Here is a 14,076-nt window from a genome sequence, read left to right on the forward strand (position 1 = left end):
ATACAATAAAAAATGAAGTCTTTATTCTTTTGGCTCAACTGTAATGTGGTTTACTGTTCTTTATGGTAATAGCATTTTCCTGCATGCAGTTCACCGACACACAAGTCAATATTTTTGTAAAAGGAGGAGTCAACATCGAATTTTTGCTTGTGTAAGAAACACAAAATGTCCTGATGTGATCAATTATACAAGTTTGCTATTTAATTCCTGTGGAAAAAGAACATTGTGGATCCCATATTATATTTAGAACAGTTCTAGTGCAGCATGAATCAACAAGAATAAGAATAGTCTATGTAAACAAACACTGGTAAAGATTTCATGAATAAAAAGACTACCTTGAAACTTCTGATGCAGGCAGTGCTAGAATTTTAAACAAATCCTCCCCACCACATTTCAATTACAAGTTATATCTATTTGGAAGCAAGTGCATTTTGGACTCAGTTTGAAACTTATTTCACATTAAAATGTGTGCAAAAATACAGTACTAATAAAAAAGCAGAAACCTAAAGCTACCCCATTCTTTCCTTTGTTTCTTATTTTGTGAAGTTCTTGAATTAAAAAGTGCTATGGATAGAAAGTAACAAAAGTGACAGTAACATCAACCTGAAGATAATTCTCATTTCTTATTTTATGTACAAAACGCTGAAAAATAAAATAAAATGGTATTTTTTACAGTATTTATATTTTCTTAGAAAATTCTATCCATGTAGTTTTCAACAGATTAAGCAGTTTGCAACATATCCTGTACAGTCTGACTATGCACCGTACAGTAGTCACTTAAAATTTTAGAATGCAAAGCAAGAAGCTCTTAAATAGCTGCAAACTATTGCTTGATGTCGTGAAAGAATGATGACCAATTGAACAATTTATTTCACTTAACCACTGATATATGGCTTCCCATATTAGACTCTTAACAGTGGAAGGAGTAAAATTACAGCAGCAAAGGCAAGATAAACATGCATCAGTGATAGCTTCCAAACTATCTATAATGGTACAGAATACTTCATATTAGCTGTTGAGAGCTTGCAAATTACATTTACTGTGGTACATATTTGATGCAATAAATATTGTGCACATGTCATTATTTGTTTGCTCAAACATGCACCACGGGATAAAGTAACTATTTACATAGAGGGTACTTTTTTAATCAACACATACAATGTCAACCTTGCTGAGAGCAGAAGATGGCTAAATGATACTGCAGGGTGAAGCAGAACAACTTCATAATCCTTGTTTTGGAGGTTTTTGGTAAACTCAATTTCCCAACGTCAAGTAAACTGTTTTCCGCAGAAGAATACTTAAAAGTGGACTCTATGTCCCTCAGTAGAATTTTTACACAGAGTTTGTTCAACGATTGTTAAATGACTTATGAAAAAATAAAACATCTGTTCTATTATTGTAGACTCTATGGGACTTTACAGGCACATTAAGATTTGTCTGGATGAGATACTAGATGGATACTGTTATTAAGCACCTCAACATACAGAGCCACCCTGAAACATGGAAGTAGTCAGACTGCTGCTTTGTGTGACCTCATGTTTTCCCATGCATGAACTACAAGTGCAGCATGCCTTCATGCAAATCACTTCTGTCTGTACATTATAGAGAATCCGAGAGTAGAACACCTGGTCCTCATACCCCCTTCCCCAACATAAAACCCATTTACAAAAATAGTCACATATAATAGTAAACAACCTGTGAATTAAAAAATGATAAGTTCACCAACACTGATTTTTGTAAAAATATGGCAAATGTGACTGTTGAAATGCTAACAGTGGATACAATTTTTGTACTGTGTGTTTCATGTTAAACACAGAGATTCATAGGTTTGCACCTTTCTTTTTAAACTGGTCCCTACAGTCTGGTTGGCCATTTTATCATCTCTTCAGCAGTGTCAGCTGGTACTAAAAACAACAACCTCCTGTCAAGATGTTACCCTGTTTTACAGAGTTGCAGTTTGATGACGAGGGGTCACTGTCTTGCTATAGGCACTGACCTTATATATATATATATAATTATATATATATCTATATATGTAAAAACTGACAGTTTGGCATGTACCTCCTACAGGAGTCCTGTTGACACAAATACATACTTTTTCAGGCTGTAAACAGTTTATCACAAACAGCGTTCTATGTTACTTTTTACTTTCCCTGCTGTCTTTACCTTTATCTTCTTTTTCTGACTTGTCTTTTTCATATTTATCCTTGTCTGGCTTTGTTACGCTGTCATAAGAAGGTGGGGAGGTTGTGGATGGGGTCATATCTGTTTTTTCTGGAGTAGAGTTCTCATTGAGTTTATCCATAATCATATCTTCTTTCATGGGCAGATCATCTTCCTCTTTACCTTTATCCTGACTAAATATACATGATACTTTTTTGACTTTTTGCCTTAAAAGGTGACGTCTGTAAGCACGCTGAATGATGACAGCAGACACCTCCTCCTGTTTTCGTTTCAATGTAGTTGTAATTGGTTCATAGGAGACTTTAGAAGGATTGGCTGCCATAAACCGATCTTCCATCTGTATTCTGAGGGCATCCATCTCCCCACTTTCCCCCAAGACACGCTTTGTGAAAGCAAACAAGATGTCAAGGCAGTGAATTCTGTCACCGCTCACCATGGGCAGATCCATTGCAATAAGCTGGACTTTGTTTGGTTTTGCTATGAGAAGAGGTGGATCTAATGAAGCTGCAAAATCTGATAATTTACTGAACTCTATGAATTGTGTTGCATCAGGATCAAACTTCTCCCAGACTTCATAGAACATCTCAAAGTCGTCCTCGCTCAAGGGTTCAGCACTTTCTTCAGTAGCAACACTGAAGTTCTCCAAAATCACAGCGATGTACATGTTCACCACTACCAGAAAGGATATGATAATGTAACTGACAAAGAAGAAAATCCCAACAGAAGGGTTGCCACAGTCACCTTTCACAGAACTCCCTGGATGATCTTTATGGGGGTCACAGTCTGGTTCCCCACTGTTAAGGATCGGGGCGAGCAAACCATCCCAGCCAGCGGACGTGGTGATCTGAAACAGGCAGATCATGCTGTTGCCAAACGTTTCAAAGTTGAACATGTCATCAATCCCAACTTCCCTCTTGACATAGGCAAAGTTGGACATGCCAAATATCGCATAGATGAACATGACCAGGAAGAGCAGCAGCCCAATGTTGAACAAAGCAGGAAGAGACATCATCAGAGCAAAAAGCAGAGTGCGGATTCCCTTAGCGCCTTTAATGAGGCGCAGGATTCGACCGATTCTGGCAAGTCGGATGACTCTGAATAGTGTGGGGGATACAAAGTACTTCTCAATCATCTCAGCTAAGAACATACCTAGAAAAACAAGTCAAATCAGTAAAGCATATTATTACATTTTAAAACCACTGCTAAAGATATATTCTACAGGCATTGTAGAACTTTAAGAAGAGTAGGATATTTAAACAGATTTTTAGTAATTAGCCATTCAGTTGTTTTTACAAAACCTTTTGTTTGGTATACTTTTTTAGGAAAAACTAATAACTAGGGTATGTATATTAGCGAATGCTGAGATCAGAGAAATACCCGTTTGTTTAATTGTAACAAAAATAATCTCAGTTAATCTGAAGAAAGATCATATGCACAGTAGTATTAAAATGCCATGTAATCAAGTTAGGGTATTCAAAGAAAGTATGTATATTTGAAGAGAACTGCAACTTCTTAATCATACATAAAATAACATGAACACAAGTTTATTATTAATGACAGAGAAATTCTGAACATAAACAAACTGATAAAAAGGTTTTCATAACTCACAGAAGAGTAGAAGAATTGAACACTGTATTATGTGCCTCAAAGCAGAAAAATAGCTTTTTCGATACAAAAATAGCAAAACTGATTTGCATATTAAGGAGTACTTAAAAGTTAAAATAACACAATTTTTTACTCAAGTTCTTTCAAGTTTGCTGCTCTAGAAAAAGCAATTAGTGAGTAATTATTTGTTATCACATCTGCTTCAGCTCTGCTTCTGCAGTGCTCACTCCAGCTCAGGCACAAAGCCTCTCAGGATAAAAACAAAACTGAAGTAAGCAAAGGGTTTTACCCTGCTGTCTGGGGTGCATGCATGATACCCTAAGAATAGTCTCAGGCAGATTTTGCTCTCAGATTTTGGATGGCTGGACTCTTTCACCTGCAACTGTCACTGTGAGTTTATATCAAAATTATCTTTCATGTATGCATAGGAATCTCTACTGAGTTCAGAATAAAGGTCTAATTTCAACCAATAAAAAAGTAGGAATGTGTGAAACCTCTTGCTAAAAACATTCTTACCATGCTTTTCAGTTATCCTATGGATAAGACTTTCTAGTGATGAATTTAAACCAAAATATAAATAGATTTTACACGCCAAAAATATTGCAGTTTACACAGAATTAGACATTGCATAAAAATGCGTTATTCTTACCTACTATGGAGAGAATGACAACCACAAAATCAAAAATATTCCAACCTATAGTGAAGTAGTAATGACGAAGTGAAATCAATTTCAGGACAAATTCTCCAGTGAAAAGTACGATAAACACCAGGTTAATCCAATATAAAATATTTTCCATGTCTTCACTCTGATCATCTGTTTCTACCATCATTGTGACCATATTAAGGCAGATAAGTATCATGATACTGATATCAAATGCTTGTTTTGTTACAAAATCAAAGACCATGCCTTGGAATTTGTTCTGTTGTGGCAGAAGAAAGAGAAAAAAATGGTATTTCAGATTAATAAGTCTTTTCTAATATCACATTTTTTTTTAGCTTACAACTTATTTCAGCCTAAGGCATAACTGGAAAAATCCAATTTTTAAATAGATGTAAAAATAACAGAAAATATTTTTATTCTTACTGCTGGTCGAGGTATAGGCTTTTGTGGTTTCTTTGAACCCAATTTTTTCATTGCATTGTAGTATTTCTTCTGTTCTTCTGTCATAAAAATGTCTTGACCTCCAAAGTAAACCAAGGAGAAAAAAACTGGTTACAATCATGTATCTTTATCGATTACTTATAAATAATACTAATAATCACTCTTGTTCACATTCTCATCTGTGGGAAAATTTAAGACAGACATAAAAATCCTCTTTTATAAACTTTATATTAAGTATTAAGGTACACGAAGTGTTAAGTTTGGCAGCTGGAATGCTGATACCTTTTGAAACAGTGTTGACAAAACACAAAGACTAAAGAGCGTACAAATAAAGATAATACAATGTTTATTATCAAAGTTCAGAAATCTACACTGCTGAGCTCTGTGACATGAAGGTAGTATAGCAAAGAATTTTTAAAGCTACATTTTGCTATTTCAATGGTTAGCCTTTTTATGACTCAATTATAGGCTGCAGTCTCAAATCCAGATCTTTACAAAGATGACATTGAGTATTTCACTAGCCATGGAGAGTCATATACTTGTCCATCAAACCCTCATCAAGCCAAACTGTAAGCTTTAATAATTTAATGTATTTACTATTCAGAGCTCTTAACTAATTTATCATTTAAAAAAATTATGAATAAAATTGTCATCAGTGGACCAAAAATAAGGGGTTTTTTTACTTTCTTTTCAGAATAATGAGGTACTTATCTTCTTTTTCTGCTGGTTGAAATTGTCTATGATGACACCAATAAAAAGGTTCAAGGTAAAAAATGATCCAAAGATGATAAAGATGACAAAGTAAAGATACATGTACAGGTTGTCTTCATACTTAGGCTGATCCAAAACCTGCAAAAAAGGCATAGAAACTATGCATTAGTTTAACAGTGACCGCAAAATATCTGCTCAATAGAATTTAGGGCTCTGTGATTGTGACCTTTGCTTCTTACGGTCAAGTTCTGACATATCCATTCCACTGATCTTCAATCCACAAGAAGTTACATTCTTGAAAAAAGACTTTATTATCAAAATTGATATTTAATTTTTAAAATTGTAACTGACCTGTATGAATGTAGAATAAATACTGAAAACACAATTGGTTTAAACCAGCGAAATTCCACCTGTCTGAGTGTACGGACAACCAGAAACACCAAGCTTTACATTTGCAGAATTTTCTGTAAATCTTGTGGGAGCCCCAGTTGTGGGCTTGAGGAGATTTCACTGCTATGGACACTTAGGAAACTGCACAGGATTATGGAAGAGAGGCATCCAGGCCATGTTTAGACTAAGCATATTTTCTTGGTACAGCTATGTAATGGCTCAATGCATAATGAGAGGAGGAAAAGGTATTTCATGGCAATAGGTAAGTCTGTTGTAGGATTGAGGAATTTTGATTCAACTGTACCATAGAGACCATGGAATCCTTTAGGACTGCTCCTCTGCTTTCCTCATTTCTTGTATTTTTCCCATAGTTTCCATTTTCTTTAACTGCAAAATTATAGTAACTCTTTGTTCTTTCATTTTTACTGTTATTTCTGAAAGATGTGAAAATTGCATTCTCAAATCTTGGAGCTCATACAATCAAAACAAATGGAGTCAAGGGACTATACTTACATTACGAGAATCCACAGCTGCGTACATGATATCCATCCATCCTTTAAACGTAGCCTATAAAAAGAACACAGGTGTTTAGGTCACACTTTTCCTGGAAAATGGCTTGTCAGAAGAATTTTTTAGGAGCTGAAGACTAAGTGTCTTTAGTCCTCATCATAGAAACCAGCAGAGTGCAATGCTAATAGCTGACTCTTGCCTTCTATTGTATGTTTTATTCATGTACAAGAATTGCAAGCCAAGACTAATATCTGACTATAGAGGACACAGCATCCATTAAGAACTTTTGTCTATTGTGAATAATATCTGATGTAAAAGGTATTTTTTTTTGTGCATCAGCATTACAGGTTTACTTGTACAGATTCAATGCAGCTAAGGCATATTAGGTTTGAATTACATTTTTTTCTCATAGTCAGTATAGCCTCTAGGCTTTGTGTTATTTCTGTAGAGTCATGGATTTATCCCACACTTCATAATTCAAACCAGGAAGTGAGAGACAAAATTTCTAAATTAAAAAAAAAAAGTAAAAAACTTTTAACTGTTACAAGTAAAGAATAGAGATATAGAAATAGAAATTAAGGACTGGTGACTTACCACTTGGAGCAGAGAAAGGTAACCAAGGCCTACGTTGTCAAAGTTAACCTTCACATTCTTCCACCGGGCAGTTTCATTGTTTTGTATGAGCTCCTCACATTGACTAAAGTTGTTGATTTGGCTGATATCAAATCTCTCATCGGTTGTAGTGTTAACACAGTAGTAAAACTTTCCAGCAAATAGATTTACTCCCATGATACTAAAGATCAGCCAGAATATAAGGCAAACAAGAAGCACATTCATAATAGATGGAATTGCTCCTAACAGGGCATTCACCACCACCTGGAGTACAAATGAAACCGAAGAGAGACACTGTAAGAACACTGGCACCAGTATCTTACAAATGCTTCATCAGCCTTTCTCAAATGTAACATGCTATTGTAATTCTAATATCTGTGTTACACTTCTTTAATTGTTGAGAGTAACAAGTCAGAAAAGCAGTATAGAGAAAAGATAAAATGTCAACATAATTTGAAGGAAAAAATACAAATAGTAGCAAATGGTAGCTTTAAAGAATGAGAATAATAAAAACCAACCAGTTAAACTGGAAAAAAAAAAGGAAGAAGAAGTATTTATCAGTGCTTTTTAGAATATTTACTTAATGTATGTCTGCAAAACCATAATAATTATAATCACTGATTGAATCAAACAAACCGAATTTTTTATATTACATGTTTACTGGATAAACAAATCCAAGTAAGTTCAAATCTATTACTGAGCAAATTTCTAATTGAAAGTAATTTTGAGTCTTTTTAAAAATAAAACCCAGTGATGTTCATTTGGATGTTTATATATAGAATCAGAAAAGTAGAAATGTTCAAACCAGGAAAGCTACTGAGTATCTGAACACACCAGAGCTGTTAGTGTTCAGGCAAGTGGCAGATAAAACTTGAAAAAGAGACTTGGTTTAATTCTCAACTGAATTTTGGGAAAAATCAGGCTTCAGGAAAGAAAAATGTGAAAATGAATTCATGTGTGATGATGAGCAATGATTAAAAACATGCCAGAATGAAAATAAAACACTAAGGAAAATAAAAATTGGGAGAAAGTAGGTCCATTATGAATGAGAATTATTAATTTAATGATGGAATCAATGATGCTAAATAAGTTAATTCCTATTTTAAATCTCTCTGTAAATAACTCTAAGAATATAAAAATTTTTAAGTATAGAGCACTGCTGCCAGCTTTGCCAAAACAACTGAATCAGATCCTTAAAATTTAGTGAAGTTTGCTTTTGTGTTGTTTGTTTTGTTGTTGTTGTTTGGTTTTCTTTTAATGCAGAACACTAGATATTAATTTGATGGGCTTGTTTATAATTCATTTAGTTTATATGATGTAGGTACTACGGCAGATCCTCTAGTATCATAAACTACTTGTTTCTGTTTGAAATACAAATATGTAGTGAAGGTCTATGATCTATTTTGGCATTACAGTTATATCTGCAACTAATAGCATCCATAGAATCAATGAATTTTAAAATTAGTCATCCAGGTAGATCGGCTTTCATTCCTTGCCCTTTTACAGAACAGAAAATAAACCCTTTGAATGTTAGATAGGTGATGAACCACCATCATGTGTACTATAAAGTAGAATTGGGCTGAAGGAAAGGAGAAATTCCTGGTTTACTTTCAGGGCCCCATTCCTGCCAAAACACTACCTCTTGTGGGTGATACATTCTTTGGACAACATTTGAGAGACTATAGGATTTCAGTGAAATTGTTGTTCTATTAAATTTAGGAGCTGAATCAAATAAGGTTCCTTTCAATGTAAACTACTCCATGACTCTAGAAAAGTGCAGAATGGTGCATAAAGTCTAAACCTTCCATGCTTTTTTGTTTGTTTGTACATTTTTTCCACATATTTTAAATCAAATGTTTTAATAAGTGGTTATTTCTAGTGGGGAAATTTAAAACAAATCAGAATTGTTTCTTAATCATACTAAAAATCTCCTTAACAATACCTGTTATAAATTAATAAGCAAAAGTAATATAGAATTATATAAGTCAGCATCTGGGTAGAGAGGATTCCCTGACTGATGGATAAATCTCTTCTGACTATTTCAACAGTGCTGTCTTATGTTGACAAGCTTGTACATAGCATTGTGAACCACATGACCATGGAAGGCCACAAGGCATTGTCTGACCTATGCAAATGAACAGTCTAATAACAATGCTGAATTAGTTCAAATTGGAAAATCATGAACACACTTATTCTTAAAGCAAGCTTGACTGGAATAATAAATGAAAAGATAATTTTTTCCCAATTTGGGAATATTTTCGAAATATATTAGGCTTTTTTTAATTGAAAGTTATCTCAATTCTTCTACTTAAAAATATTCTTAAATATTCTTAAATGTAATAATATCATCCATCAGGAATGATTCTTGAGATACAAAGGGATAGTTAATGAAGTGAAAATATTTGTCCTTGAGCTTTCAGTCTCAGTACACTCAAGAATTCTCTTCCTCTTTCTGCTGCAGCTGCAGGTCCAGTCATGTTCTTTCTTTAATTGCTGGATTTCTACAGCTGACCTACTTTCTCTGGTTTTAGTCTGAGTCCTGAAGCTATAGAGAACCAGCTTGTGATATGAATCATCTGAAGAAACTCAAAACATATGGTTGAGCATCACTGAAAACACTGATCCAGACACCTTCCAGCTTCCACTGGTTGTAAAGGTGTGAGAAAAGGGGGCTAGGCCTGACAGCAGATGAAAGTAGGGGAAGCATAAGAAAGTCAGCAAACCCTTTGTTTTCTGGTTGAAAGAAAAAGGTATTATGTGCCTAGCACCATATAGCAGTGAGTGATACTGCTTGGGACAGAGCAGGGACAGATTAATTATATTCCCACTGGCTATTTTAATGAAGTATCAAGTGCAAATTAAAGTATATCTTTCCTAGCGATAACATTGGTAGGAAGATGCAGGAAAAAAAAAATCACGTTTTTCATAGGGGCAATTTTTTTTTATTAATTACTAGTTTGGGCAAGCACAAGTCCTAATCCTAGAGAATAGTACAGTGAGTTAAAATTTTTATATGTATTAAAAGGAATTTCCTGCTTGTATATGGGAAGTATAATGCTCAATGGAAGCAAATTTAAGTGTCTATGCAAATATATGCATGGTACTGTATTTTCATATTTTCAGTTCATACATGATAAATACCAATGGAATGATTATGTTATGAACAGGCATGTGAATTTCCATGAATCAGACCTTAAAATGTTCTCATACTAATCTCTTCATCAACTTGAGCTACTGTATCTTTAAAGACACTAAACTTGGAATTAATTACTTTAAATAAGGCAAAATTCATTACACCCATAGGAAAATTTCAGTGGTTAATTGCCTAACTAATGAAACTACGGGTCACATTTCTAGTCTTAAGTAATATAACTTCATCCACTACTTTTTACTGGTTTTTTGCTAAACTCATAAATCTCCTCCTCATCTGGGTGTTGTACAAAGAGATACAGTTGGTAGAACAGGATCAAAGCCATAGGTAAAGTTTACACCAACATGGAAGTCATGTTTGGGATTGACATGTATGGGATTGACAATTACCCATAAACCTTCATGACAAGGTTATTGGTTTTTCCCTTGCAATAAAAAATTGCCACTTAAGCAATTTACTGTGCATATAAAATTTGAAATATTTTTATTTTGTTGTTTTTGTTTTGCTAATCTTTGTCACAAAAAACCCCCAACCCAACAGTTAATGTGGTTTTAGTGAGATAATACTGATGCTTTGGACAGGCCTTACCTCTGATATAAACATCCCAATTTTCAAATTTGCTTTAGTAAAGGTCCAGAAATTTGTTGGAGACAAGGAAATGCTATTTCCTGTTTGAATTTATAACGTTTTATCAAAGTCCATTTCCTTTTTGGTTGAAGTCTCTTCTCTTACTCTCCACACACACAGAGCATGACATTTTCTTCAGAAGCTCACCAATTTGTAGTTGACTTACAAATTAGCTAATCAGCTTATCACCTGGGGTGCCAAAGAATAGTGATCACAGGAGGGAGCTCACACAGGGATCCCTTTTAATTATGGCAGTAGGGTTCCAGTTCTGGTGCATCTGCTGATGCCCACTATGGCAGTATGTCCAAGAGAGACAGATGGACCCTGAAAGTGTAAGCCAGACATCTTCCTGGGGCTAGAAATATCTACCAAATCTGGTTGTTCACTACTACCCCTAAGAGAAACATTTCTAGAGCTTTCGAGTCATAGCAGAGTACATCAGGTCTTTGTCCATTTCAGTGCACCAAAGAAGTGATCTATGCTCATCACTGTGACTTTGCACTAAGACAGATGGAATGTGCCCTGAGGGTCTCAGCTGTGGTAGCTGATAGGGTGATAATGAGCAGCTGGGGACAGTAACTTCTCAAATATACCAGCAAAAATCTAACATGTTTTCAGGCTGCTTAGTGCTCTATAGATTATAATCAACATTTTACAATCAATATGGAAAGCAGTAAGCAACCAGAAATCACAAAACCAGCTCGATCTTTGATATGCTAGAAAAGTTTTCTTAAATAGAATGCAGTAGTTCTAATATGAAAGAGAGGTGTTTTAATAGTGCCAATTTACTTATTAACATACAAAGTAATTACAGAACATTTAGTTCTAAAAGACATTCCCAATTTATATACACAGAATACTATGTTAAAAGATATAGACTATGTATGATAGTCTAAACTGGTACAAAATACACATGTGCATGCATACATGGTGTATGCACACACACTTTTAAGAGGAAGTATTGGAGATTTTTTAAACTGTTCTGACTATAGCAGTATGTAATTGTATAGGATAAATTCAGTAATACTGCATAGATCCATGCAGTTGATAAATCCTCGGGCACTCCATGAAAATATGAAAAATGGTGAAAGGCCAAGGAGCCTCATTAAGTGTAACAGTATGTGCAATAACACATGAATTCATATAAGCAGATGAAGCCTTTTGCTTATATGTTAGTGATAAATGTGAAATATATAGGATGGTGGGGTAGCATTTCTGCATGGATTGGCCATTGATTGTTCTGCATGCATTGTTTCTGTGGATGCATGCATTATTTCAGATTCTTTCATGTTGTCTTACCCTCATCCCTTCAAATCGCGACAAGGCTCTTAGAGGTCTCAAAGCTCTTAGTGTCCTAAGGGATTTAATCGCACCAAGTTCTGAGTAGCCCAAGGCATTAGCTGTTAAGCTAACCAAAGAGACCTACACAAAAACAGAAAGGCAATATTGCTCATTCATCTTTATATCCTTCCGATACATATGGTGGGAATGATGTGGGCCCTGAACTTCTCAAGAAGATTCAAGGCTGGACCTCTTTCTCCAGGAAACCCTCTATAATGCAGAAAGATCTTTATGTCAGACAAAATAGAATAAAAGTATATTCTGAATATCTGTTGATGAAATCATGTTGGTAGAATGGTATAAAAGTGCCTTCTAAATTCACATAAACCAGTCAACATTTGGTGGGATTTAAAGAAAAATGAAGTCACATGCAAAAACAAAACACCCAAAAGCTGGGTGAATTGGAATGGACAATTTAAGTCAGGACTTCCCATGATATCTTCAGAACATGATGAGAATGTAAACGCTCTCAAAAACCACATCCAGACCTTGCTTTTGGTCAAATGTAACTTTCTAGTGTCCAGAAAATCTTATTCAACAGCCATAGATACCAGTGCTGTTCAGATTTAACCAGACTAATCAAGACTGAGAATCAACTGTTTGTTAGATAATGGTAGAAGCTTCATTTTTAGGCATATCCGCACTTCATTACATTCCCTGTGACTCCTTTAACCACTTCATCAATTCTGTCTTGCATAACGCTGGTCTGGTCTGCAGGCAGATGAGTAAATAAACTAGAATAGCTGTAAAATAAATAATACAATTATCTTTCATCAATAATCCTTGGAAATGTATTTCTAATAGCCATTGGGAAGGAGTGGCCCTAATAAATTAAAAATAAAACAAATCAACTTCTATGTCTGTCCATTTAATGCCCTTCCCTTCCATCCTTCCTATTCTCTCAATTCCTTCATCTCCAAATTGTTCTTTTTGCTTTTTTATCTCAATCCCCTGACTACAGATTAAAAAGAATGCTTCAGATTTTTTTTTTTTTTAATTTCACCAGGGTAAGGTTGACATAGAAAACTAACAAAGCTACTTATAAGGGTCAGTAAGTAGTACTGACAGAAGTAACTAAAACACAGATTATCAAATAAGAATTAAGTATTTGTTGATAAATGGAAGCTCTACTGCTCATGGCAATTTACACATCTGATGATTGAGCCAATACATGTTTTACAAAGTTACAGACTCAATCATAAAATACTAGATGTGCATATAGTCATGTCTTACCATAGGATTTGCAATGCTGGTCTGGATTTACCAGTTACAGTGTTTTCCAAGCTCTGTGTAGTAAAATCCTCATGACCTATCACTGTAGTTTTAGGGAGTTATTTAGCAATTTCTATAGAATTCTGCTGCTTTTCGTAATGTGCAAATAGGTGGTTTAAGACATATTCTTAGCTTGCATTCCATAGGAATTACACCTGTGGAACTGAGAGATGCCTTTTAGCACAGACAGGGGTAACTCAGGCTATTGGGGATGGAAGGGAAATGAATATTTTCTATACGGTTAAAGATCTGTAGTCTTCCATTTATGCTACCCAGTACTGTACATACTTTGTTGAGCATGTAGACTTGAAATTAGAATGCACTTCTCACTAGGTCTCCTTCAGACAATGTGTATCTGCTCCTTGGTAGTGCAACCTTCGGAAAATCATGTGGGAACCCATTCCAAGGGGACTCATCTATGGTTCTCTGAAGTGTCTCTTTGAGATCACCCCCATGATACAGTGAAAAGTGTGAGAGTACTGAATAGTACCATGGAACTGACAATTCCTAGCAGTGTTTTCCTTTCATATTGCACATATTCCTTTCATATTATTGAGTGACAGGACACTTG

The 14,076-nt window shown here is 35.0% G+C and overlaps 1 protein-coding gene across 1 annotated transcript in view; it reads right to left on the reverse strand.

Annotated features, from left to right (window-relative positions):
* Position 1: 1 nt before the first annotated feature.
* Positions 2-14,076, reverse strand: part of SCN2A (sodium voltage-gated channel alpha subunit 2) — a 76,974-nt gene continuing 62,899 nt past the window's right edge. Inside the window, exons 22-28 of the mRNA XM_069020789.1 lie at positions 12,192-12,314; positions 7,097-7,378; positions 6,506-6,559; positions 5,603-5,740; positions 4,874-4,978; positions 4,439-4,709; positions 2-3,333 (exon numbers count right to left, since the gene is read on the reverse strand). Coding sequence (XP_068876890.1) covers positions 2,138-3,333; positions 4,439-4,709; positions 4,874-4,978; positions 5,603-5,740; positions 6,506-6,559; positions 7,097-7,378; positions 12,192-12,314 — 2,169 coding nt within the window. The 3' untranslated portion in view covers positions 2-2,137. The remainder of the gene's footprint in view (positions 3,334-4,438; positions 4,710-4,873; positions 4,979-5,602; positions 5,741-6,505; positions 6,560-7,096; positions 7,379-12,191; positions 12,315-14,076) is intronic.

This window comes from Aphelocoma coerulescens, chromosome 7 (genome assembly GCF_041296385.1).
Source record: "Aphelocoma coerulescens isolate FSJ_1873_10779 chromosome 7, UR_Acoe_1.0, whole genome shotgun sequence".
Classification (NCBI taxonomy): domain Eukaryota; kingdom Metazoa; phylum Chordata; class Aves; order Passeriformes; family Corvidae; genus Aphelocoma; species Aphelocoma coerulescens.